We start from the raw sequence: 27,370 nt of genomic DNA, 5'->3' as shown, positions 1-27,370 counted from the left end.
TCAGGGGATTCATGTCTTTCGCTTGTTATTATTTTTAGTTTTTTTACCGAGCATATCCATAGCATTGAATATAATTTCACGATTTCATTCATAGTTCACTGTTGATTTCAATTGGCGCACCTCAAATTTATTTGATTTTTTCTTTAGTTTACTTTTTTTCTGTTCTAAATTGTGCTGCAATAGACATACTGACTTGGTTTCGATATTTCTTTGAATCTTTGATTCGGTTTACTGTGGATTTGATGCAGTTTTTGTTCATTTTGGACTAGAATACTTAGTTAGAATCATAGTTGGCTTTGGAATCAATTTTATGTCCTTAAAACCGAGATGATTGTCTGTTCCTTAACCTTTCAGCCTTTCAGACCTTACTAATGCACCGACAAATAAGAAAACACACAATTAAGTCGACTCCCAACTTGTCAGTTCCAAATTCATAACATAACCTCAAAACACAATGATGATATCCATCAAACACTTAATCCTAATTAATCATCAGCTCAAACTCTAAAATTAGTCTCTAAAGTGCGCCTCAATCATTAGTTCTACAGTGTCTCTCCATTAGCTTATAACTTCCATGAAATCAAAATACTTAATATGGAATTGCATGGAACTGCTTCAGTAGAAACAACAACATAATTTAAATTGTGAAACGTTTACAGCGAAAAAAAAAGTATTCATAACAAACCAATTTATCATCGACATATGGTCGCGACAAATCGACCCAAAAACTATGTAATCGGCATTGCAATGGCGCTTAAAAGCAATTAAAAGCGCGAAAAAAGTGTTTTTATTTTTTGGTCTGAAATAAATGCAAAATTTATGAGCTGACTGGGGTTTAAAACATGTAGATTGGACACTAACCAAAAAATACAGCACAAAAGCTATTAGCATTCGCCATTATACATGTTGATTGAAAAACTTCATGAAATGACTTAATTTATAGCTTAACTGAAAGACATTTTTGCGTATAGACATTCGAGGTCGTTTTTAAGTGACGACTGTGAAGAATTTGGTGTTGAGAATTCAAGGGTAAAGAAAATTAACGGAAATTAATGTTTTAAAATGTAACGGAAAGTTGAAATTTAAAGGGAAGTTCAAATTTTGAACTTTGTAATTTTTGGCGCGAGATTGAGTATTTTGCAAGAAAAATTCAGTCTGGATTTATATTTTAAAGAGAAAACATCTAAACAAGGAAGTATTGGACACAAATGGTATCAAAACTACGAGAATAAAGGACAACAATTGGAATAATATCAACACAAAGTCTGTATCAAGTGTAAATTAGCTCTAAACCCTTCATTCTTCATATTTTGGACATCATACAAGAACAAACCCATTCAAAATGAACAATTTCGTAAATATTTTCAATATGACTTAATCGAGTCGCTTTTGTACTTGGCAATGCTTCTCCTTTTGCCACAAAAAGATCAACTCATCAGTGATAAGCGCTGATTGATTGCTCAATGCCCGCATATTCGTGTGATGTACACGTTTTTTATGATTATTATGATATTTAATAAACAAAAGAGTCACGAAAGTCTATTTCCATTATTGCACACATGAGAGGCTCTTCACCCCATGACAAAAACTACTTTTTTTCTGTATTTATGATTAGATCTAGATAATTATCGCGGTATGGTTGAAAGTAAAAGTGTGACTACCTTTCTACATGGTGGCTTCACATTTCAATGAGCATTTTTGCTTGCTCAGAAAGTCATTAAGGTGTAAAAATTAATGGATATATGTTGATGTTAATGAATTTTGATAAAGTTATTATTTTTATGTAAAAGATCGGGGTAGTAAATTTCATTTTTAATAAATTACTTACATTCATTATGTGCTGCTACATTTGTAGCGATGAAAATTTATTGTCCAGCCATAAATCAAACGAATGATGAGGGATCGGAACTAAAAATTGAAATTTTAATAAAATAAATCCAAGTTTACTATGATTTAAAGTTTTAAAAAAGTCCATTTAAGGTTGACGAAAAGTAAATTTCAATGCACCCGCATGCCTGATCATTAATCTTTGTACAAATTCAGCACTAACTAAACAATACACGTATTTTTACGTGAATTATGTTATTCGAACAACTGAAAAGCAGGAAGCTCTCAATTTAGTAAACACGATCTATATCTATCTCGATTCCATTCTTTACCATTGCCATTATTTGTAAGCAAGCAAGTCAAGAATAATAAAAGCATATGTCGCTTGTCCATTGTTTCTCAATCTTATGAGATAATATACATCATCAGCCTACAATAGCCTGCAATTGTTGAGTTACGTCTTTCACAACCTTTCTTCTTACTTCTTTTCATCATAAAAAGTATGTTGCGAATCAAAAAAAGCGTCTCAAGTCACGACATTTCAATGATCATTTAGTGAAACATTGTAATTTATTGGAATCGACAAAAATATGTATCGAGAGACGATAATGAACAATGGAGGAAACATTGACTTGCTCTTCCTATTGTTGCAGACACAAAGCGTGTCCAAAAAGCTTTTTCATCTTTCCATTCTCTGGACATGACTCATGTAGACAATTTATGACACTCTTTATTTTTATATCCAATTTTTCCAATGATGCTCTCAATTTTTCTCGATTCTGTGTGAACTTTGTTTGACTTTAAAGTGCCAATAAACCTTATAAAAAAATTGGCGTCAGCCATGATTTTATTCCGTTCCATAATGAAAATCCATAATTCTTACAATGCTTTCAATTAAATTCGTGATTTGTGTGTTTACGTTTGTGGCTTTTCCATGTCTGTCTATCTATCTATCGACGCTTATGGCAATAAAAAGAAGTAAAAAAAAAAAAACCAACATTAAAACTTTTCACATCGAATTAGGTTAGGTCTGGTTATGTGCACTCCAAAAAGAAATGGCAGGAAAGAGATAAAGCTCAGCCGCAATAATAGCAAATAATAAACATGAACAGATTGAACTTTTTTTTTGTTTACTTTATTGGAGTCCATAACGATGACACAATCGATGGCAGTTAATTGAATGCAATGAACCATGAGAAACAGAAATAAAAAGGCACTGAAAACAATCGACACTTTCGATTTCTATTGGAATTCTTTCATCTATTGAACATATAACGGGTGTGATTGTAGTTACAGTTTGCGGAAAGGTTGGTGAGATCATTCGATGGGGTTGGTGACTTTTAAACTGGATTTTTTAATTGTTTACGTTTACTGGATCTTGATTATCTTAATAAATTCGATATATCAGTTCCTTAATTTTGTTCATTTCCATAAAAGTCAATCCGAATTGGCTTGTAACTAAGATCCAGTACATATTTAGACATTATTGGATCTAAATGTCGCAAGAAAACAAAACCAAAAGTTGAATACACTCATTAATCAACAAAAGCAATTCTATGCTATAAAACTATCATATCCAACAGTGAATCTTTCAAGCGAAACAAAAAAGCAAAGTAAGGCAGTCAAGCTATAAATAAAAAGCACCAGATGCACAAGCCACATATTAAAGTTATCAACCCTTCATTATTATTTATATGAATTCTCTCTCATTAATAACTTTACTTCTATAAATTGCTCTATAAAGTATAATGACGAGCCATTTGTTTTTCATTACCTTACATCTACGTCTTAAAACTACTACAATGTATAGTCACAATTTTTAATTTTTTTCATCTAAAAAAAAAGAGTTTATTTAATAATAAAAATCTCAATTAGTGTTTTCGAAGGTCATGAATCAAATAGGTCATGTAAAATATGAAAATATATACTACATAATATAATGAACATCAATAGCTATGAGATATGAGGCAATTGTACGCCTTCATAATGAAATAAAATAGATTTATTGAATTTTTATAGAAGAAGAGAAATGAGACATCAAAGGGGAAAATTATTGCTATTGAGATGTATACTTTTGTAGGACGCAGGAAAACATGATGGATTTATAATTTGTTGAAATGACTCTATTGGAGTTGTTAGCAGATGAGGTTCCGTTTACTTAAAGGGATTCTTTGTTATGTCCGGAAGTTGCATATTGTGCTAGATCATGGCATGGCATGGCATACTTAGTTGATGTAATGTCGTAAGATTTGTAAGAATTCTTGGCATATTGTCGGACACTCCATGTTAGCATTGTCCGGATATTTGCGTTACAACGCATCTGATTGTTGATAAGCCTCAATCGTAGTCGCACACGGCATACAATTCAAAGAGACAATAGAGAATCGCGGAATACAGTTTATGTGTTCTATGCAACAATTGAGAGATTGACCTCTGGTAGGAATCGAACCCATGACTTCACAAATCAGATGATTGTGGATATCTGGTCAGTTGTCTAGCCATTCGACCATAAATACCTTACTCTGGCACTGGCAGATTTGCCTACAGATATGGATTAGTATCTAAGATCACAATGAACCTAAGGATCAAAGAACGTAATTCTGATCAAACAGTAACCAGCTGTAGTCATGGAACATAAGATTCTATGATAGGAGTCAAAAGAGATTGTCATTCGACTACCTTAATGCTAGACCCAGTGCAATACCTAACTTATCTATTATCCCCTAGAAGAACATCAAAGAAGTCAATAAATGCATACATACACGAACTATAATGAATTATATTATTTTTCCTTCAATCTCTCTTTTCCCGGATTGATGATCACCGAGCGGCATTAGACAAACGATTGTAAAGTATAAATCAATCAATTCACAATCGGAATCAAATGCAGCCTTTCGTCAGTTCGCTTTGAATCTTTAATTTGTCATGACTTCTAATCTAAACATTGATTTTTTTTGCGCGCGATAAAGTATGGGAAATGAAAAAGAATCTGTGTCTAATTGGCGATAGCCGGTCACACCTTTTGATTTTCCACATAATAAATTTTATTCATTCCATTGCACAGCCTTACTTCGCTTCTTTATATCCTATGCCAATGAAAGTTTTGTGTCTAAAAGCGATTAGACTTAATTGTCTGTTATTAATTAGATTTATTAAGTGAATGAGAAGAAAAAGGAATGAAAAATGTACATAGAAATGCATTAAAATTTAATGCAAAGTGTTGATGTTTGCACCTTACGAGCATACATTGATGATATTATCCATGACCTGATTCACATGGCAAATTTCCTTTTGGCATTTAGCCGCTTTGCCTGTAATGAATTGCCTTTGAAATTAATATGAAAATTGAATTATAAAAGAAGTGAAATTCCTTCACATCAGTTTCAGTTTATTGAATCTGTTGTAGAAGCAAAGGATAATAATGGTGATAATGATGAGCTATTATTTCATACAAATTGCTTACGGGCAATATGATTTCAATTATGTTATGAAAGCGTGAACTTTAAGGTTTATTGTTGGGGATTTCTTTTGTGAATCTTACATCATCTTCGCCTCTTTTTCACATGATCACAGGAATCTTTGAAATTATTTTTGAATTTTCTTTGTTGAAGCTAACTTCACGTCATATAAATTTTTTGTTTACATTTCAAATTCTTTACAATTTTCCACATTTTGCTTCCAAGAAAGCCTACTCATGCTTGTCTTTGAGCATTACTTTGTACTATCCACAGCTATGAACCTAAAAATTTATACATCCAGCAGATGTTCAAAGCATTTTAAAGCCTTGAAACTAAAAATAATCAATTGCACATGAATTGCGAACTTTGTAGCAATAATGTCTTATTAATTTAGAATAATAAACACTTTAATTAACTAAAATTGATTTTAAACTCAAGATGCTTTATTAAGTGAAGCTATGTCTATTATAGTAATGTAATATTTCTCAATATAAAAAAACCGAGAAACAATAAATTTTATTAACAATTTTAATGAAAACAGAAAACAGTCAATGCCAGGCAATTTACTCAATTTTTGCAAAGCTCATCTTTATCGATCATTATTATCGATTATACTCTAGATGAGAAGTTCACATTCCTCAATACGCTCGATTGAATGTCAATAGCATTTTGAGTAAACACATGTGCTGAATGTTTACAGCATGTGGATTTTCTTTTACCCGAAATGAATTCCTTTCACATATTACTGTATGTATAAAAGAAAGACGTCGTACATACATATATAATTATTATTGTTATTATTGCCAAGGCCATGAAAATTTTTAGCTCATCTTCGTATTCCTTGCTAGCATTCGCGACGCTATTTTTATCGTTTTTCAGCTCCTCCGTTTGCAAAACAAATAAATGGAAGAGAAAACGCACATAAACACACGTATATTATCCATTATATTGACATTTTTAGTTCGCCTCAAGGTTAAATCTGTTTGATATTTGATGAATATAAAATTTACGACCGAGTAAGTGAGGAAGAGAGACTTTGGATGTGCTTGTGTTGATTTTTTTTGCATTTTCATGGTTTGAAGAAAGCATTCCGTAGATAAAATGAACATGTCTTGCCATAGATCAAGGATGGAAATTTTCCATGAATATAAAAAATGAAAATAAAGTCATAAATATTCATATTACGTCCAATTCTATGGCTGTGGGAAATATTTATATCTATTTATATCATAAATCACTCAAAATTGAAATTGATGACTAATGTTTGCATCATTTTTTTTATGTCTATTTATAGCAAATCCAAAAGATTGGTCAGATCATGCATTATGGTGGCCTGCAAGAAATATTTGGCTTACGAGAACACGCTCGACACTTGATCAAGTTGGTCTTCATGCTGATGCACTTCTCCACTTCACACCAATGCACAAAATTCTTAGAGTTCAGGTAAGCTTTGAAACTTTTTATTTAATTTTTTGAAAATTTAAGGGGAACGCAATTTTTGAAATTACAAGAGGTATGCAACTATGTATTTAGGTTCAAAAAATTTAATTTTTGAACCTTTAACGGAAAAAAAGTTTTTTGAAAGAACAATGGGGTATGCAACTATGTATTTAGGATCAAAAAAATAAATTTTTGAACATTTAACGGAAAAACAGTTTTTGAAAGAACAAGGGATTAGCAACTTTAACTTTTTTGAACTTTGAAGTTCAAGAAACAAGAATTTTTTGAAATTTTAACGGATTCACAAATTTTGAAACAACAAGAAAGGGTAAGCAACTATAATCTTAAGTTCAAAAAATTTGAATTTCAAAAGACCGTTAGAATTTGAATCATATCTGACAATTTTCAATCAATAATATCCAACCAATCAGCAACAAAATCAATCATCTGCCAATTAGTTTCACATCAAATCAACTCAATATCAAATACGGAATTTAATATTGCAAATTGGTGCCAAATAAATTGTAAAAACATTCCAAGCAGCTTAAAAATGTTGCAAAAAAAATTATTCAATTAAAAAAATTGCATAAAAATTTGCTACCGACAATGATTGCATCTCAAAATTGATTATTCTCAAGAGATAGTTGACTTTTTCTATTATGAGAGCCAGTCATGAGCATAAAATTGTGTCACATTTGCTACTGACTGGCATAAACAAACATTTTTCAAATGCTCAATTCACTTTTTATATCTTATTCCTTATAAGTCCATCACTTATTGAATTACATCATTTCAAGCTTAAAGTTTGTAATGAGTTTGATGAGAGCTTGGTAAAGTAATTATGAACAAACACTTTTGTGCTGTTAGAGCGAGATAGGCAAAGTGTCATGTCATTAAAAATATCATTCTCAAGTGCTCATTGCAGTATTTGCATATTCTGTGGAAAAAAATATCGTTTCCAATAATGATTTGCATAAATTTATTTTATGGACATAAATGACGACATCACATCAAAGTCCAATAAAGTGTTTATAATGATTATATGGCAGGCAATTGACATATAAAAATTAATAAAAATATAATAATGAAAAGTAAGTTAGCGCCTCGATTAATTCAGTCCAATAATGAGAAAATTTAGTATTGGGTCAGCAATAAGTGACGTCTGTCAGATTATAAGCATTAAATTAGTTGAGGTTGTTTGTTGTTTAGTGACTCTGGAGATGGATAGTCTTAGAATTTTTTAATTGAGATCCAGAAGATCCACAATGTCATTGATCGGTACCAAAATGGCAGGATACTCATCGAATTCGGCTGTTTTTGTCAACTGGATGTCATTTGATCCTAAGTATGCAATCGTCACGGCACTGTGGTTGCAACAGTTCAATGTGTGCTTCAATCTTACTTACTGTAACCATCTTCCTGTATGGAGCTTAAGTCTGGCTTGGGTTGCATTTGGAGGCTTTCCACTTAACCCTGTTGCTCTTGACTGGTTCTTGGTACCAGATTCTAGAATCCAGACATTAGACATCACAATTGAATGCATCCCAACTTGTAGCAACTAAATTTTGCATTGTATGACTTACTTCCTTAGACCACCATTGTTTCAAACAGAACAATTGACTTACAATGAAGGAAGAACTTTCGACTTAACAGTTATATCTGCCAAAATAATGAATTAATGAACTGCACAGTCCTACAAACATTAATTAATTATTTTTATATTCTCATATGACAAGCTGTACACAATTAGCATCAAATTCATTAGCAAATTGTGTAATACATATAAGAATGACAACGGAAATCATGAACATGTGTACATACACCTCCTTAATATTTTATGGATCACGTTTCTTAATTTTACGAGCACAAAAAATAAAAGTTTTTTGTGATTGAAATTTCCGTAATAGCTTTAGAGAATTTATCATTAGCTTAATTTTTTTCGAGTCATAAATTTTATATTATGACGGATTTCATGAAATAAACAATAGTTTGTTGTAAAACGACTGCCGCGAGCTATAATTGAGCCTAAAAATACACTCAATCATCTATCTCTAGCTTAATCTAAAATACGTGCGAAATTTTAAAAACTTCCAACCCATCCATCCGCGGCTGTTTTGTTTAACACTAATTGAATAATTTTATGTTAAGCATTTACTCTCGTGTAATGGCTCTTCCATGTTATGGAAATTTCATGCTTTTTAAAGGGAATTTTTTTGCACATTTATATGAATAATAGATAGAGTTTAGTAAAGTTATGAGATCATGCTGGGTGAGTGACTCAAGCGCTTGTCGTCAAATTGATGAGTTACTGGATAAATATTGAGATAATTTTTTATTTGCTGGATCTTATTTTTGCTATAAATTTCCTTACTGGATGTCATTTGATCTGAAGTTTGTAAACAAGCAGTGCACCAACAGCTAATAAAATTCCTTATAAGGCTAGAAATCCTTCATAATTTATGAAAACAGTTCAAATAAAATATCTAAACTGGATGTTTGTTATTGTAGAATATTTCCTTACTGGATGTTGTCTAATCCAGAAAAACACAAGCTTTTAAACTCAAATTGCACAAAAATCTACAAAACCATCAATAACAAACCTTTAAAGCCTAGAAAAAACAACAAAACCTTCATATTTTATCAAAAAAATCTTAAATGTCCATAATAAGCATTCTTACATATTTACCACAAAATCCAGCTACGAATTAGAAGGTGGAATAAAACATAGTCGTAAATTGCTCTCCCATGACCACACAGAAAAGAAAAGAATGTTATAATTAATGCTTTTAAATAAATTAAAATGGAATTGCAAATTTAAAATTTAATTACACAAAAGCCTGTGCAATATAGTTTACAAAGATCGCCGATACCAACCTGTTGTTTGTTATTTTTGGTATGCTGAAAAAGATATATAGACACAACATTTTCAAATATCAAAGTCATTTGTCGCCCACCGTACATTCCGTTTTAATAAATTCCAATCAAAAGTCATGAAGGTGTCGTGAATTAAGTTAATGCATATAAATAAAATATCACTAAATCCATTAGATAGTTGAAGGAATTTAATAAAAATCTCATGTCAATGCCTTTAGGGAGTTTTATGCAAGTGAGAAAGATTGAGAGGTTTTGTTGCTTACATTACCGGCAAAATATAACATTAAACGTACATACCATTTGACCATGATGTAAGTCAGCAAATTACCAGTGTAGCATGAAAAATTGTTGTGTACGGCAGCGATATAGACACAAAAAAATGAATGAAAAAAATTGTCAGGTGTAAATCAGTTTCAAGAATCAAGCTTTTTTCAAGTCTGTTTTACATTCATAAAGCTTGTGTATGCATGTCCATCGACTATACATATTGATTCATCGATGCTATTCACACTTGAATCTCCTGATTATAAAAGAATTTCAATTTTCATATTATGTGTTAATGACTAAAAGATTTCATCATCACTTAATGTCTGTTGCCCTCAAGTTAAATAAATGTGATGTGATGATGCAAAGGAAGTTGCCTGCTTCTTCTTTTGTTAAGTCGATGATCATTTAATAACGTTGATTTACTGACTGGATTATTTTTAATTTGAAGAAGCACGCGTTTTTGTATTTTTGGGGATTAATCATTAATATAGCAATAAATTTAACTAATTTGTTGACCATATGATATTTTATGATTGTCGAGGCACTTGTTAGTCGATGTTGATGATGTCATTTTTGATCATGGAATTGATATTTCCTAGGAAGTTTGTCATGACAGCTGACAAATTTTAATTTATTCTAACGAATTTGAATTATTTAAATTGTAACATATTTGGTGAATTTGAATTCTAACGAAATTGGTGAATTTGAGTTCTAACGAAAGTGGTGAATTTGAATTCGTAAAGTTCAAAATTTTGAATTTTAACGAATTTGATATTTGAATTCTAACGGACTTTTCAAATTCAAATTTTGCTTGCTGTGTTCAGAAACGAATTTTTCATTTAAATTGCAGTTTAATTAAAATGTCAATTTTTGACACATTAGACTACCTTCAAAAGTCCATTTAGTAGCTATCAATAGCCTCAAATCAGTCACAACTGTCAAAACATACAAAACCACTTCAATATTTTCATGTGACTATGATCCCTCATCAATCAACCATATCAGGAGCAAAAACCGCACTAAACGTACGATTTCAAACACTTTAAGTAATATTGCAACTAAAGCGGTCATTGACAAATGTTATGGAGATGACAGTTGTACAATACAGCAAATACATGAGGTTTGAGGTCAAAAGTTAATTGAGTTTACTAACATTTGTGTATTAAAATATGAGATTTTAAATAATAAGTCTGAATTGCTTATTAAGCAGATACAGACATGCAATTTCACAGAGTTTAAGAATCTTTCCAAAAATAAGGAAAATTAATCATGAAAAAGGCATTTTTCATCCGAAATGTAAGCAATGAATTAGCACAAAAATATTTATGTCCAGATTACAAAGGCGTAAATAAATTGCCCAGCAGAATATCCAGTCATTTTTGGTCATCGCCGTCTCATCACACACAAAAGAATTATTTCATGATATGAAAAATCTGTGAATTAGTTTAACAAGAACTTAAATGCAAATAAAGTCAGATTAGTCAAAAGATATCTGCGAATATATCCATTAATAGTAAAAATATGAGTATGACATTCGGATGAAGTGGGCAGTGAGCGGCATGGAACACCCTCATATTATTAGTATTTTTAAATGTATTTCGCAGTTTCTCAAGCACATAATATATTATTTAATGGAATGTTATGAATGAAAACAGGCTTACAAGTCGTTCTTTGATTTGTAATTTTAATTAGTGAATAGCTTAAATTCCTTGATACATTGTAAGATTAGTATCTTGATTCTGCAAGGTTTTTGACTTACTAATTGAGAATTCAACTGAATTAATTTGAAATTTGTCATGAATATTTCCACGAAAAAAAAAGTCCATTAGTGACTAAGAATATATTTTAAAGTTCAAAATTTGAACTTAAAATTTGAATTTTTAAAATCCGTTAAAAATTTAAATTTCAAAGAACCGTTAAAATTTCTAAGAAAATTCAAGTTTGCTACCTTGTTGTTTTCATCTGCGACTCATTTTTATGAATGACTAAAAAATTGTTTCATGCGTGGGACGTAAAATAAGCAAGCAACAGCTTCTTTGAATATTTTATTTGTGATTTTTATGAATGGTAGTAGTTGCCTTATATACGATTATTTATGAATGAATACGTTGACTATGGTAAACCTTATGTAAACATCCAAGTTATTTATTCCATTTACAGATCCCTGATCTTCGTTACATCGATTGCCGTGTCGATTTCTCAGTCAAAACATTCAGAGCTGTTGTTAATTTATGTAAAGATTTGGGCATTCGGTATCCAGAAGAATTGTCATTATGCAAGCCATTATCACCGGAGCATTTGAAGAGAAATTATGCAGATCAGCCAAAAAAGAAGATGCATGTGGAACAGAATGGAAATTATCAAAACAATCAATATATCAATCCAGCACCAGATACAAACACATTCATACCAACACATTCAAATAGCTTTCATGGAAGTGATAACAGTTTAGATGATCGTCCATTTTCATGTGCACCAGTTGCACAACGACCAACACCACCTCCACATAATACAACACTAGGTGGTACACCAATCAGTTCACCAACTGGAACATTACGTCACCATTCAAATGGTTTTAATCATACAAATTTCAATGATTCATCATCTAGTCTTGGAGATTTCATTGAGAACTTGGCATATAGTCCTCGTGCGCCAAGTCCCGAAGCCATATCAAAGCTTGTTCGACCAAAATCACTTGTTGAACGAGCCCGCATGAACGTTGGGTAAGCAATCATGATCTATTAAGTCATTTCCATAAATTTACAATTTTCTTTTCTTATTTCTGTAGATGGTTGGACTCATCATTGTCTATTATGGAGCAGGGCATTCGTGAGTTTGATACTTTATGCCTTCGCTTCAAATATTTCTCATTCTTTGACATCAATCCAAAGTATGATCAAGTGAGAATCAATCAACTTTACGAACAAGCTAAATGGACGTTATTGAACGAAGAATTGGATTGCACAGAAGAAGAAATGTTGATGTTTGGTGCATTACAATTGCAAATTAACATCCAGAATGATCAACCACAACCAGATTCTGGAATTGATACGTCAAGTCTGGATAAGGAAGGTGATGATGACATCGATGCTGCATTGAGTGAATTGCAAATTACATTGGAAGGTCCACAAAATGGAACAAAGAATGGAGATATTACACATATACCGGAATTGAATGATTATTTGCGATTCTTCAAGTAAGTTTGATGATTTATGCTTTGAATTTGTATTATTTTTGTATTATATTGGAATTCCGTTGAAATATCAATCTGTATCATATAATACATCCAAATGACATCACTTCCAATCAATATACTCAATAAAATCTTCTTTTCTTCCTTATAGACCCAAAAAGTTCACATTGAAAGCCTATAAACGTTACTGGTTCACATACAAAGATTTGCATTTGTATCTATACAAAAGTCGCGAAGAAAGTCGAAGCAGTGCACCACCAGCCGTGTCCATCAATTTAAGAGGATGTGAAGTAACACCAGAAGTGAATTTGGCACAAGGAAAATTCCATATTAAATTGGAAGTGCCGCCAGAATATGGTAATGGACCAAATAGTGAAGTATGGATTCGATGTGATAATGAAGAGCAATATGCAAAATGGATGGCTGCATGTCGTCTAGCTGCAAAGGGACGTTCACTTGCCGACAGTTCATATGAGAGTGAAGTGTCAAGTATTCGATCGTTCCTTAGTATGCAAAAACCAGCACAGGCACCAACTGTTAATATTAATCCAAACAATATTGATTCACAAGAGTATTTGGCACCACGATTTGTTAAGAAATTAAAGGGTAAAGCAGCACACCGAATGTTAGATGCACATGCAAATGTTAAAGATTTGTCACTGATTGATGCCAAATTAAATTACATAAAGGCATGGCAAAGTTTGCCCGAATATGGCGTTTCATTGTTTGTCATCAAGTTCGATGGACACAAAAAGGCATGTCTTCTTGGTATTGCAAATAATAGAATTATGCAAATGGACATGGCATCAGGGGATCATATCAAAACATGGCGATATAACTCAATGAAGGTATGAATAATTAATGAACTTTAAAAATTATAGTGTAATTAAATTTTTATTTATTTTTCTTATCATAAAGGCGTGGAATGTAAATTGGGAGGTGAAGCACATGATGATCCAATTTGAAGGCGAAAACACAGTATTTTCATGTTTGTCATCTGACTGCAAGGTGGTGCACGAGTTTATTGGCGGTTACATATTCATGTCAATGCGCTCAAAAGAGAACAATCAAACGCTTAATGAGGAGATGTTCCACAAACTAACTGGTGGATGGAATTAATTTAATTAAATAAAAATTCTTATTTTTAGTCTTTTTTTTTGTTAGTTTTATTTTTTATTTTTTTTGGTTTTTATTTAAAGAAACAATTGCGATTTGATAATCTAAAAATGTTTTATTGATGGACTACATGTTAATAATAATATAAATTGACTTACGACACGATTTTGCCTTAAGCACATATACAAGAAAAATTAATAATATTGTAAATAATAAAAGATTTGTTGAAAACATTTTTCTTCTCCGAACAATAACTTGAATTGAAAGATTAAGCCAAAATGTGTCTTAAAAGCCTATTCACACATGAATATTAATTAATCTACTTAACAAAAAAATTACAATTTTTCGCAAGGATTTGAAATTGTTTGAATGTTTGAAAACTATACAAATTACATAACGGTCACTTTTAAACCTTACAACAGCTCACAGTTTGAGTCATTTGAATGATTTTCTGCCAAAATGGAGATATCAAAACCTTACAACAGCCCAAAATCTTGACATTTGAATGGTTTTCAGAGAAAATGTTGAAATCAAAACCTTAGAACAGCCAACAGTTTATGTCATTTGAATGGTTTTCTGAAAAACCATTGAGTCAAGTTGTAAAACATTTGAAAGGTTTATATTCAAATGAATTGTAATTTTGAAAACATTACAACAGCTAAAATTTGAAAAAATTTGTAAGGCTTTCAAACCCAATTTTGAACAATTTCATATCCCAAAAGCTCTTTTAAGATAATAAATAAATCAAATTTTTGAAGCCATTTTTCTAGCTAAAAGCTAACTGACATAAATGTTAAATTAATTAAAGAAAATAAAAAATCAATTTTTTTAGAAAGATTTATTTTATGCTAATTTATGAAACATATATTAATGTATTTTTCTGTAAAATATAACTTTAATTAATAATATTATTTTTTTTTCGATGAAGAACCAAGAGAATTAACAAAAAAAAAAACAATCCTTTTATGTATGATTTTCTTTATTTTTTTGAAAGATGAGTTGGATATCTAATCAGAAAATCTTTAATATAAAATAAAAAAAAATATTCGTCAAACAACATAATTTAATGGAATTAATTAATATTATGTATTTTTTACATTACTATTTTTTATTATTTTCTTCTTTGTAAATATTATTTTTTTTGAGAAAGAAGGATGTAATTTTATGTTTTAATAAAAAGTACAGTGAAAAATCTATTAATGACCTCTAAAATTATCGTTTAATGCTCTCATTTCCTCTTTAGTAGTGGTGCATTTGATGTAAATATATTTAAATATTTTCCTCTCGTCACTTCCTTTGCTTCCTCAACACCCAATTGATATCCTTCGTCATACAATCGTCTTATTTCAGCTACAATTTCTGTCTTTGGTAAACTTCCGAGTTCTAAAAATTTTAAATTACAGGATCAGATTTGGATAATTGAAAGCATGAATGTTAAATTTAACGAACTTACGGTAAATATTTCTAATGTCGTCCTGAGTTAAGCCATTTTCGTTCTCCTTCACATGTTTGCTTACAGTTTTCGTGAAATTATCACTTCCAGGAATCTTTTCAGGCCATAATTCTGGCGATGCGCGGAGATTCTCAGAGCTCAATAAAAAGTTGTCTTCTGCTTGATAAAAAAACAAAAACAAAGCGTTAAAAATTTTGAAAAATTCAATTTTTTTGTTCAAATTCATGGTTTCAGTTAATTTAAATTTAATTATACCAGGCATTATTAATTAAAGTATCTTTTAATTGCACTTGTACTGTCTAAAAGAAGCTTAATCACTGTTTAATTAATTAATTTACTTACCCGTTGACATGTTATTTTTAGTAATAGTGTGTTCAGTAATTTTTTTGACCGTTAGGTACGTTCAGTAAAAGTTTCAAAATTCAAAAACTTTTGAATATTTTTTGACCGTTAATAACTTTTTGAAACTTAAGTTTTTTGTTTTGATAAGATTAAGTGTCATTAATTTCACAATGTAGTGGTGCGAATATATGAATACTATTTTAACTTATTGAATCGAGAGAAATTGAGAGAATCGCTCATTCTCAGAAAATAATTGTTTTGTTTATTTGATAAATCAGTGCTCAAACAATTTTTGTGTGAAATGCGGGTTGTTAAGGAACAATTGCTTTGTCCAAATATACCGGTCGAGTATCAAATTACTGCAAGATGTAAGGAATAAGAAGAAAACTCACAAAGACATAGATATGCTGAAATTAAATAAGAAGAAAATCATCCAGTAGCAAAAAAAAGATCCAGTAACAAGTAAGTGCGATAAAATGTATATTTATACTAGAGACACCACGTGCTAGATAAACTTGTTACTCGTGTTTTCAATTCGAGCACAAGCTAGTGGAAGAATTTTTTTGTTTATATCAGACATATGATGTGTATTTTCCACGAATGTTACGCATACAATGAAAATTTGGTACTGAGCATATATTTTATCCGTAAGATACAGAACATTTGTGTGATGCTTTTGCGCAATGAAAATAAATGTTTTTTTTTGGCAGACACATACTCTATTTCTCCCTTCGCAGCACATACAATTCTCAATTTTCCTTCAGTCTTCGTCGGTCGTTCGATTCAGTAGGCCAAGTCAAAAACAAAAAAATTCTCAGTTTTAATTTTTTTTTGTGTGTTATTAAAGAGTTATTGAGTGGAAAAATTTCTATTTTTTGAATGTCCATTGATATATTCTATCAAGTTAATTAAATACGCAAACCTCATATCAACAACAGTGCTAAAGTATTACAGGAGAAACGATGTCTCTTAGACTTTTAATGTAAGTTTTATGAATGCAGACATTTTCATCGTTGAGTTTTTTTTCGAGTCTAATCAAGAGACCCAGATTATTGATGACTTATCAAGGCTGTTTATACACGCATTGTGTGTAAGGAAAATGAAAAAAAAAATTACAAAAACTTTCCCGAGGATTTTCTCAAGCGTCAAAGCGACTAGAACGAAATTTTTGAATGCAAAAGTGATGATGTAATAACTGAAAAGAACAGACGTGTGGTGTTGTTGGTGTATTTTCGTTTCGCAAAAACTGAAAGAAATGATTCTCTAAATTTAGAGATGGGACAACAACAAATGGCGATATAAAAATATGAAAATAATGAAATTAAGAAAACTCTCAAATTCAGTAACGGATTTGTTTACAAATGACGTGTATTAATGGATAAAAGTTTCAGACTTTGTGTCATACCTGAAAATTTGTTGAGAATTAAGCTTTTAGACGAAACAAAATTTTAACGGAAATTTCAAATTTGAAAGTTTTGAAAGTTCTAATTTTGAACTCGAAACTTTCAAATGAAAGAAAGTTCGTTATCCGTACAAATGACCTTAAAGTCTCTTGTAGAATCAAAAACATCATTTGTGATCAATCTCCGGTCTTTTAGCAACAAACAATTTGAGATAATTAATTTGTTTGCTTTCGACGCGTTTTTTGTCCTCTTCTTATTGTATTTCCTTCTCGTCATTACTCTTACTTTCATTCAGTTTGTTTATTATCATTATCGTTAGCATGTAACATGAGTCAACATAGAAAAAATATTATTGTGATTCACTATGGAAAACTTGCAACATCTAATTAAATTGCCCTTGACTGTTGACTACGTCCAGCGATATTTTCATGTAAATTTTTTTTATATCTGATAATGACCTTGAAGAGTTTCGTTCACACATGCGAGGAGTGAATAAAAGCATAGGGAACTACTGAAATTTTTATTTAAAAACAACACTCAAATGAAAATGAGGTGAAATATTTCCACTCAGTTGAGCTGTCGGGATATTTTTTTGTATGAAGCATTACTTGAGGTTTATAGAGGTATTTACATCGTTCCACGAGCGTGCCTTGATAAGTTGTTATCAAAAGTGTATTTCTTCTTTCTTCTTAGAGCTAATAATATTATTGCTAGAAGTAAACTTCGTTGTAAAAATCGCCATTCAAGTGTCTTGTCATTCAACAAGTAAAGTGCCATACTGCACAAGTTCTTCTTCTATTTAGATCTAATAACTTTGTCCTGATAAAACATTTAACGTCTACTTCCTATGAATGTACACATAAAAATGTGTTGACTGTCTGACTCAATGACAAAGTCAGCGGATTCACGGATATGACAAATTAAACATATTTTGTGTTGCTATGTAAAGACTTGTAGACGTCAATCAATTCGCTTTAGGGGAAAACTGATACCAGATATACATTTTTCATTAACAAATTAGCTACATATTCAATTAATATGATTAAATAATCAATTAGCACTTAACGCACTTTTGTATTCAGTTCAATAGCTTCAAAATCACATGAATATCGATTTTGAGAACCTTATCAATGTTGTTTCTAGAACCGTACAACAGTTAATGTTTAGAACCTTATAAATGTTTTTGAAGTTCAAAATTTGAACATTCGAAACTACAAAAGAGAATGCTAAAACCATACAAATGTAATATATAAGAACATTTATATGGTTTCAACATAAGACATTTCCCGAGTCCTTGACATCAATTTAAACATAAAAATTCTTTTACTGCGTTTTTGTCGTCACTCAAAACACCACACAGTCAACTTTTATCACTACGATAGCACAAAAAAGAGAGAAAAAATCTAACGCCTTAAAACAAACGAGACCGTCCCATAAATTTTCATTAGCAAAGATCCAGTAACTATGTAATGATAAGACATTTTATGACCTATTTTAATGTATCATCTGCTATCTCATAGTATAAAAAAGTCTAATGTAGAATGATATAATGCGGAAAAATCTTTTTGCACTCAATGATAAATGCCAGCCATTACATGGATATATCAATCCATGATTTTCAAGGAAACACCCTCGATTACATAAAACAATTAAGGCTCTACAAGCAGAAATATGAATTGTCTATTTAATTACCTCCATCAATAAATTTATCGCATCGAGTATATAGACAGTCATGAATTATATTTATTGTGAATAAACAAAAAAGGTTCCTGATAACAGCAAAAATGCGCGATGACAAGTATCAATAAAGCTTATGAGTCTCTTTTTTTATGACAATATTGATCGTGTGTCGTATGACATATTATGTATCACGATATGTGATACCATTGTTCCTGTCTATGACATTAAAATTATTTCATTTAATTGCAGTCGAAATGGATCATTTGCCCGCTCATATCCAAATCTAGCAATTTGCGGCTCTAATACAGCATCGCATCCATTAAATGCTCAAATTCGTCACCATCATGAAGTTACTGGAGACGTTATTGTACCATCAATGGTTATGGGTAATTAACATCCATTAAATGTGTAAATTTGATCTGCTAATTATTTTAATTTTTTTAAGGCATCGATCATTTGAGGGATCCACGCTTAAATAAAGGTCTTGCCTTCTCATTACAAGAACGTCAAACTCTTGGTATCCATGGGTTGCAGCCAGCACGTATAAAGTCTCAAGAAGAGCAACTTGAGTTATGCAAAATATCAATTGAAAGGTATGTAGGAAGTCTTATTGAATTAAATAAGGTCACATGAAAAACCGGGAAAAAAAGAATGTATTTTATTGATTTTTCCTATTTTGTCTGCTTTTTGTGCTTCGTTTCAGATATCAAGAGGATTTAAATAAATATCTTTATTTAGTTGACTTACAGGTATGTATCAATTGCATAATTTATTGACGATCGATATATTTTACTTTTTATATATCTATGTGTTATAATTTTAGGATCGTAATGAAAGACTCTTCTTCAGATTAGTGTCTGAAAATTGTGAAATGATGATGCCAATTATTTACACACCAACGGTAATAATAAATACTATTATTTAATAGTTGGCTGATGCTTTTAGCGTATTTTTGCAAGATTTAAGTATGACTTTTAAGATCACTTGATTCTATAAATTCACTTGAGAATTTATAATAAATTTTAAAATTCATTTCTGACCTACATTTTGAGATGAATTTCATTGTGCTTAAAATAAATTTTATGAAAGTTCAACGTATCCTTAAAATTCAAAAATTTAACGGTTTTCAAAATTTTAAATATGAAGTTCAAATTTTGAACTTGATTTCATTTTAAATTCAAAAAATACGTTGAATATTTAAATCTCTTGCTACACGCTTTCCCATTTATAAAAAGCGTGCAAAGTTGAATAATTCCATTCATGACGACAGCACAATTACTCTTCCGTCATTCATAAAGGTCTACAGCTTACGAAAATACTCTAGAAATGCTTACCATTTACATCACATGTCACATGAATAAGACATACTGATTGACATAACAAAATAACTTTTTTTAGGTAGGATTAGCATGTCAGAAATTCGGATTAATCTACAGGCGTCCAAGAGGCTTGTTTGTGACATTTAATGATAAAGGTCATGTGTATGATGTTATTAAGAATTGGCCAGAGCCTGATGTAAGAGCTATTGTCGTCACTGATGGAGAGCGAATTCTTGGACTGGGTGATTTAGGTGCACAGGGTATGGGTATACCTGTTGGAAAGTTGGCATTATATACAGCATTAGCTGGAATTAAACCACACCAATGTTTGCCTATTGTTGTTGATGTTGGCACAAATAATAAGGAATTACTTGAAGATCCACTTTATGTTGGATTACGTCAACCACGTGTTTCAGGACAAGCTTATGATGATTTTATTGATGAGTTCATGCAAGCTGTTGTAAAACGTTATGGACAGAATACTTTAATTCAATTTGAAGATTTTGGAAATCACAATGCATTTAGATTCTTAGATAAGTATCGTGACACTTACTGTACATTTAATGATGATATTCAAGGAACAGCTGCCGTTGCTATTTCTGGTTTGATTGCGTCAAAACGCGTGACTGGAAAGAAATTGAGCGATAATAAGTATCTTTTCCTTGGTGCTGGTGAAGTAAGTCATTTGCTGACTATATTTTATATCCTGTAACTAAATGCTGCTTTTTGTACTTGTAGGCTGCTATCGGTATTGCCGATTTATGTGTTAAGGCAATGATGACTGAAGGAACATCACTAGAAGAGGCTCGCGATAAGATTTGGATGGTTGACATTGATGGTCTTTTAGCTAAAGGCAGACCAGAGGGAAAATTGGGTGGACATAAATGGTATTATGCAAAGGAACATGAAGTCATGAAAGACTTTGCAGAAATTGTCAAAGAAGTACAGCCATCAGTATTGATTGGTGCTAGCGCTGCTGGCGGTGCATTTACAACTGAAATTTTGGAATCGATGGCTGAATTTAATGAACGACCAATTATTTTCGCATTGTCAAATCCAACAAGCAAGGCTGAATGTACAGCACAACAAGCTTACTCTGCGACTAAAGGAAAATGCATTTTTGCCTCAGGATCACCATTTGGTACTGTTGAGTATAACGGACAAATCTTTGAGCCTGGTCAAGGAAATAATGTGAGTTCTGCTATCAAATTTTTGAACTTAATTAATTGTGACTGTATATTTTTAGGCATACATCTTCCCTGGTGTTGCATTAGGAGTTATTGCAACAGGTACCCATCATATTCCAGAAGATATGTTTTTGATTGCTGCTGAAACAATTGCAAAGCATGTGACCGACGAAGACATCCAAAAAGGTTCTTTATATCCACCATTGTCAATCATCCAAGAGTGCTCATTTGATATCGCTATTGGAATCACTAAATATGCATATGCTAAAGGTATGTTGTGTGTGTATTTGTATGGTTTTCGAGCATTTTCAAAGTCATTTGTAGGGATTTAAATTTTTTGAATTTCTAAAATACGTTAAATTTTTGAATTTCTAAAATACGTTAAATTTTGATGAATTTGTGAGATTCTTAAATTTATAATTTTGCACAGTATGCATTGAAATTTTGCTTAATTCAAAAGACATTGACACTTTTTAAATCTGTTTACTGATCTGATACAGATGATGAACATGCGCCGAAAACCGGCTGTTTACTAATTTTTTACGATGCTCTATAAAATCTCTAACGCATCTTCTTATTTCTGTTTTTGTTTTTGATCCAATATAAATTCAGGTTTAGCAAGTTTGTATCCAGAGCCAACAGACAAGAAATCATGGTTGAAGGAGCAATTATATAACTTTAATTATGAAAGTTCTATGCCCAAAACATGGGCATGGCCTGAGATGCCTCACATAACAACAAAACCATTAGAAAAGCCCACCTTCCTCCATAAGTAAGAAAAAATTATAAAATATAAGAAATTGACGACACCTTCTTCATCCTTACTGTCTCATTGTTTTCATTATTATCCGTAATCTCAACAAAAAAACAAAATGATAAACAAAATTAACTCAAAATAAATGATATGTTTGAAAAAAATTAATTAACAACTACTTGTTACTACCTATTTCCCCCAAAAAAATGTTAATTAAATTTTATTTGTCATTTTAAGGTCAAAATTTACAACAAAAATAAACTATTGTAAAAGATTCGATTATAAAAGTGGAAATGTCACAGGTTGAGGTAGTTGGTCTACAAAAAAAAGAGTGTAAATCATCAATCTCATGCCTTTGCATGGATCTCGTCCTGGGCAACCTTCATGACTTCCAATGCATTATTGTCAATCAATTTTTGAGCTAATTCGATTCCAAGATTTTCACATTTTTCAAAAATGTGACGTACAGATTCATTATGGCAGAATAATCCGCAGTACAAAGTGACTTCCTTCATGCCAGCAATCAATGACTTCTTTTCGGAAGTATCTTGTTTTGCCTTTTCTTCGTAATCAATCATTTCGACTGGCTTTTCATCCTTTTCTCTTTGCTGTTTCAAGAATGGACACTTTTCGTATGCTTCTTCTGGAATCTCATGCTTCTCTTTTTCAGTAAATGGACATGCTGTACATGGTGCATCTTCCTTTGGTTCGCATTCAGCTGACAATGACACTTTTTGTTCGGTATTTAAAATTGGACATTGTCCCATGAAATCTTGTCCGACCTTGAATTTTGTCAAGTCAAACTTTCTGTCACATTTTGATTCACATTCGCCTGGACATTTCTTTACAGCACCACCTTTTGGACACATTTTTCCATGAATAGTAACAAGATCTTCCATGTCAGCTTTGAATGGACTTTCGTCAATAACTTCAGCATTAACATCTTCACCTCCGCTGAGTTTTTGACGCTTTGTTGGACCAGGATCAGATTTTGGACTTTCAGCATCAAAAATCAAATTGCACGAGACATTATTCTTAATTTCAGTATCGCCATTTAATGACCATACAGCACCTTCAACATTCAATGAATGTTCACCATTCGAGGAATTTGGAACTTCACTTAGTACGGAATCAACAGCAACGGGTGCAGAACAACCGCCACCAAGAGTCTTCAAGAAACTTCTTTCAACTAAAATTCGGCATTGAGTCTTAATATCACATAATTTCGACAATAAATCCAAAACAAATGTATCATTTGCACGACATTCAACAGCTAATGCACCTTGTCCAACAGCATATAACAATTCAGATGGTTCAATGACTTGATCAACACGCTTTTGCCATCCCATTCTCACTAAACCAGCATGAGCTAATATAATTCCAGCAAATTTCGATTCTGGTGCATCCAATTTAGCTAAACGAGTATTTAAATTTCCACGAATATCGCAGATATTAAGGTGGCTATAATAACGTGATAGCTGAGCTGCTCTACGAAGAGAGGATGTTCCAACAACTGAACCTTTTGGAAGTGTCGACAATTTACTTCCAATAAACTTGTTGTTCAAAACTAAGGCATCGCGTGGATCTTCACGTTCGAGTATTGCACCAACAGCCATTCCAGTTGGCAATTGAGTTGGAAGATCTTTAAGAGAGTGTACGACAAAATCAACACCACCATGTTCGAGAGCATCCTCTAAATCCTTTGTGAATAAAGATTTTTCTCCAATTTTTGGCAACGAAATGCCCAAAACTCGATCACCCATTGTTGTCATCGTATCTTTGAGGAAATAAACAGTTAATTATTTAAATTGAATAATTTGAGCATATATAGACGTGCGATTATGATTGTAACATCTTCTCACGGACAAAAAAGAATGTGTGTGAGAGAGTATGAAAGCTTTATCAATTTTAGAAGGTACGGACGAGAATTTTAGCGTAATATATGCTGATAACATAATCGAATGTCCAACAATAGTAAAGAATGTCACTTACGAATCTCAAATTTAACATTTGGATAAAGCTTTTGAAGCAAGGAGATTACATATCTTGTCTGAATAAGTGCAAGCTATAGACGAAAAAATAAATGAATTAAATTGCAAATTAGTAAAGGTTAAAAGACGCGTTTTGGCAATTGCCAATTTGGTGACGCAATCACTGATAATGAATCCTTTTACCTCACTCTTTCTGGATCCTACTTTTATGACTTCACGATAATCACTGTCTTTTGTTGTCATCTTTTCTTGATTGTTTATATCTATTTTGATCGGCGAAATAAACAGACTTGATATTATCTTGCTTAAAATTCTTTATTCGATGAATGACAAGTGTCACGTTTGATATCCAGCGATTCCTAGCTGCCTTGGTGATCAGTTGCACTATATATAAGTATTAAACAATTATTATAAACCAGTTAATTAATTAAAATAAAATGAGTGATGTGACCTACCGAACTGACACGCGAAATTTGAACAAACTAATTTTTTACACAGTTCGCATCAATTTTTTAAATCTTTAAAGGTCGTTATGCTTTTACGGGATTGATAACTTTTTCGCATCAACTGGTCATGTGATAGATGCAAAATTTCTTTAGTGAAAATTAAAATCAATAATACAGTGAAAATTATAAAATTTAACTAAGTTAACGATGGGAGCTTTGCCATTTTTCGTCTTTACTGGAATCTTTGCCGTCATTGGCATCGTTCTTCCTATCGTTGCTCCAAAGGGACCCAATCGAGGGTAAGTTATTTAAGAAAATATAAACTTTAACTTTTTCATTGTTAAAATACGCCATTAATTCCTTTAGAATCGTTCAGTGTGTCCTTATTCTCACGGGAGCGTGTTGCTGGTTGTTGTAAGTATCATTAAACCCATATCCAGTAAAGTCATTTGACTTAACATTTAATATTGTCTTTTTCAGCTGGCTTTGTTGCTATATGGCTCAAATGAATCCTTTGATTGGACCAAAATTACATTCAAACACACTTTACATTATGGCTAGAGAATGGGGTCGTGAGCTCAATTATTCTCATATACCTATTCCAGAGGGCCACCATTAAAAAAAATTAATATCAAACATCCAGAAATCATTATATATCTTGATATATGAAATTTATTTGTGAAAGAAAGTATAGTGTAAACGCTAGGTATTAAAAAATACATATGGAAGCATCAAACTTAGCATCAGGATAATTGACGTTGATTTATTATTGATTGAACCGTATGAATGTCATATTTGCTATTGAAAACCATATAAATTTTTAGATCATCAATAGAAATTGTATGGTTTCAGGATTAACATTTGAATGGTTCTAGTAAAATCAATTAAATGACCTGCATCGCATCTATGTAAAATATAATTTAATTTTATCTTCGTTCCATTTTCATAATCGTTTTATTAGTTAAACAATTTTGAAAAAACATTTCAAATGATTCCAAAACACAACAAAATATGTTCACTGTAATTATAAAGAAAATGCATAAATTAATATAAAAGTTATGAAAAAAATTAATTAATTAAATTATTCTATATTCAAAAAATTTCATTATGTCTTTAAACATTTCTCTACATAATTAATCGCGTCATTAATGCTCATATCATTAACAAAATTATTTTTCAAGTCATGAACTTCAACTGTTGGGTTTTGTGAGTCAGCTGATTTTGATCCGATGACGATTAAGTACGGAATTCCTAACTTTTTCATATCCATAAGACGCTTTCCGATAGTCATGTGAGCTCTATCATCAATTATTATATCATCTAAATGTGATATGTTGTTGTAAATTTCATTGTCCAAATGTTTTGTTGCTGCTTCTTCTTTACTTCCTTCTTTTGGTGGCAGAATACAAACTTTATATGGTGCAATTTCCTGTGGCCATCGAATTTCATTCTCACTTGAAAGGAGTTCTATTGATGCAGCAATTAATCGAGTAACACCAATTCCATAACATCCCATTTGTAGACATTCTGGTTTTCCTGACTTATTAAGGAACGTGGCCTTAAGTAGTTTTGAGTATCGATCTTCAAGAATAAATGTATGTCCAATTTCTATGCCTTGCTCATTTTTGAGATCATTTTCGCAACACTTTTCACAAATTTTTCCATCCTTAGCAAGCTCACGATTTATTGCATGACAGCATTTTGGACATGAAATGATCGAATCCTCTCCAATTTCTGTTATTATGTGATATTCATGTGAAATCTTTCCACCCATATTTCCAGTGTCAGCAGTAATTTTAGCATACGGCACTTGAAGGTGATTAAGAATTTTCACATACTGCCCATTTACAGCATCATATGTCTTCTTTGCTTCCACTAAATCGATATCAAATGTGTACATGTCCTTCATAAGGAATTCTTTAGCTCTTAACAGTCCAAATTTAGGCCTTAGCTCATCACGAAACTTTGGTGTGATTTGATACAGTCTAAGTGGTAGGCTTTTGTATGATACTGGCGATATCGAGGCAATTAAATTTGTCACCGACTCTTCATGTGTCTATAAGATATTAATTTAGTTCCTGAATAAGCTTATAAACTTAAATTGCAACTTACAGGACTCAGAATCTGTGTTCTTTCATGTCTATCTTTAGTTATCATCAGTTCTGTTGCTGCTGTTTCAAATCGGCCGGATTTCTTCCATAAATCTGCAGCTGTTAATGTTGGCATGGTCAGCTTTTGTCCATCAATCTCACTCATATATTTGTCAATGATCCGGATCAATTTCTCCATTGATCTTTGTAATAAAGGAAGAATATAGTAAGTTCCATTCCCGCAATGCTTAATCAGGCCTGTATCTATCATAAGCTGAATTAAATGTACATTTGATGAGTATTTATGCGATGATTCAGGGAATTTTTTAATTGGCTCACCTTTTGGCTCTTTGAATGGAGTTCCTGATTCTTGATGACAGCATTTTTTGGTACAATTAATTGTGGAAAAAATATTTTTGAGAATCTGTTCATTGTTGATGTTTTTTGGGGGTCTTTAATGTGTATATTTTTGATTTGCATAAGAATTCTTAGCCATCAAATATTATTAAAATAAGGGTCCCCCGGAGTTG

The 27,370-nt window shown here is 31.7% G+C and overlaps 5 protein-coding genes across 6 annotated transcripts in view; 2 read left to right on the top strand and 3 right to left on the bottom strand.

Annotated features, from left to right (window-relative positions):
* The window catches only part of LOC139085744 (unc-112-related protein-like), a 72,722-nt gene extending 58,129 nt beyond the window's left edge, over positions 1 to 14,593 (top strand). The window contains exons 2-6 of the mRNA XM_070633884.1: positions 6,580 to 6,728; positions 12,027 to 12,589; positions 12,655 to 13,062; positions 13,211 to 13,907; positions 13,978 to 14,593. Coding sequence (XP_070489985.1) covers positions 6,580 to 6,728; positions 12,027 to 12,589; positions 12,655 to 13,062; positions 13,211 to 13,907; positions 13,978 to 14,178 — 2,018 coding nt within the window. The 3' untranslated portion in view covers positions 14,179 to 14,593. The remainder of the gene's footprint in view (positions 1 to 6,579; positions 6,729 to 12,026; positions 12,590 to 12,654; positions 13,063 to 13,210; positions 13,908 to 13,977) is intronic.
* Positions 14,594 to 15,257: 664 nt separating this feature from the next.
* Positions 15,258 to 15,993, bottom strand: LOC139085793 (protein lin-52 homolog). 2 transcript variants are annotated; one of them, XM_070633945.1, is made up of 3 exons: positions 15,971 to 15,993; positions 15,629 to 15,787; positions 15,258 to 15,558 (listed from the first exon to the last, which is right to left on the bottom strand). In XM_070633945.1, the coding sequence occupies exons 1-3, from the start codon at positions 15,978 to 15,980 to the stop codon at positions 15,404 to 15,406; spliced, it is 324 nt and encodes a 107-aa protein (XP_070490046.1). In that variant the 5' UTR covers positions 15,981 to 15,993; the 3' UTR covers positions 15,258 to 15,403. The 2 variants fall into 2 exon arrangements, with proteins under 2 accessions (XP_070490046.1, XP_070490047.1); XM_070633946.1 differs by lacking the exon at positions 15,971 to 15,993 and adding an exon at positions 15,884 to 15,905.
* Positions 15,994 to 16,726: 733 nt separating this feature from the next.
* On the top strand, positions 16,727 to 22,481 carry Men-b (Malic enzyme b). Its single transcript, XM_070633943.1, has 9 exons — positions 16,727 to 16,952; positions 19,303 to 19,439; positions 19,499 to 19,646; positions 19,757 to 19,802; positions 19,877 to 19,954; positions 20,452 to 21,048; positions 21,111 to 21,563; positions 21,619 to 21,829; positions 22,172 to 22,481. The coding sequence occupies exons 1-9, from the start codon at positions 16,933 to 16,935 to the stop codon at positions 22,333 to 22,335; spliced, it is 1,854 nt and encodes a 617-aa protein (XP_070490044.1). The 5' UTR covers positions 16,727 to 16,932; the 3' UTR covers positions 22,336 to 22,481.
* On the bottom strand, positions 22,465 to 24,802 carry Hmbs (porphobilinogen deaminase-like protein l(3)02640). Its single transcript, XM_070633944.1, has 4 exons — positions 24,760 to 24,802; positions 24,488 to 24,688; positions 24,306 to 24,378; positions 22,465 to 24,090 (listed from the first exon to the last, which is right to left on the bottom strand). Exons 2-4 carry the CDS (start codon positions 24,545 to 24,547, stop codon positions 22,661 to 22,663), a joined length of 1,563 nt encoding a protein of 520 aa, XP_070490045.1. The 5' UTR covers positions 24,548 to 24,688; positions 24,760 to 24,802; the 3' UTR covers positions 22,465 to 22,660.
* A 909-nt stretch (positions 24,803 to 25,711) lies between these two features.
* ProRS-m (prolyl-tRNA synthetase 2-like protein, mitochondrial) lies at positions 25,712 to 27,272 on the bottom strand. Its single transcript, XM_070633947.1, has 3 exons — positions 27,180 to 27,272; positions 26,863 to 27,114; positions 25,712 to 26,806 (listed from the first exon to the last, which is right to left on the bottom strand). Exons 1-3 carry the CDS (start codon positions 27,270 to 27,272, stop codon positions 25,856 to 25,858), a joined length of 1,296 nt encoding a protein of 431 aa, XP_070490048.1. The 3' UTR covers positions 25,712 to 25,855.
* Between the last annotated feature and the right edge of the window lie 98 nt (positions 27,273 to 27,370).

This window comes from Chironomus tepperi, unplaced genomic scaffold (genome assembly GCF_022539635.2).
Source record: "Chironomus tepperi strain 1889 unplaced genomic scaffold, CSIRO-AGI_Ctep_v1 contig_82, whole genome shotgun sequence".
Classification (NCBI taxonomy): Eukaryota; Metazoa; Arthropoda; class Insecta; order Diptera; family Chironomidae; genus Chironomus; species Chironomus tepperi.
Note: the sequence above shows the minus strand (reverse complement) of the source record. Positions and strands in the feature narration are given on the sequence as shown.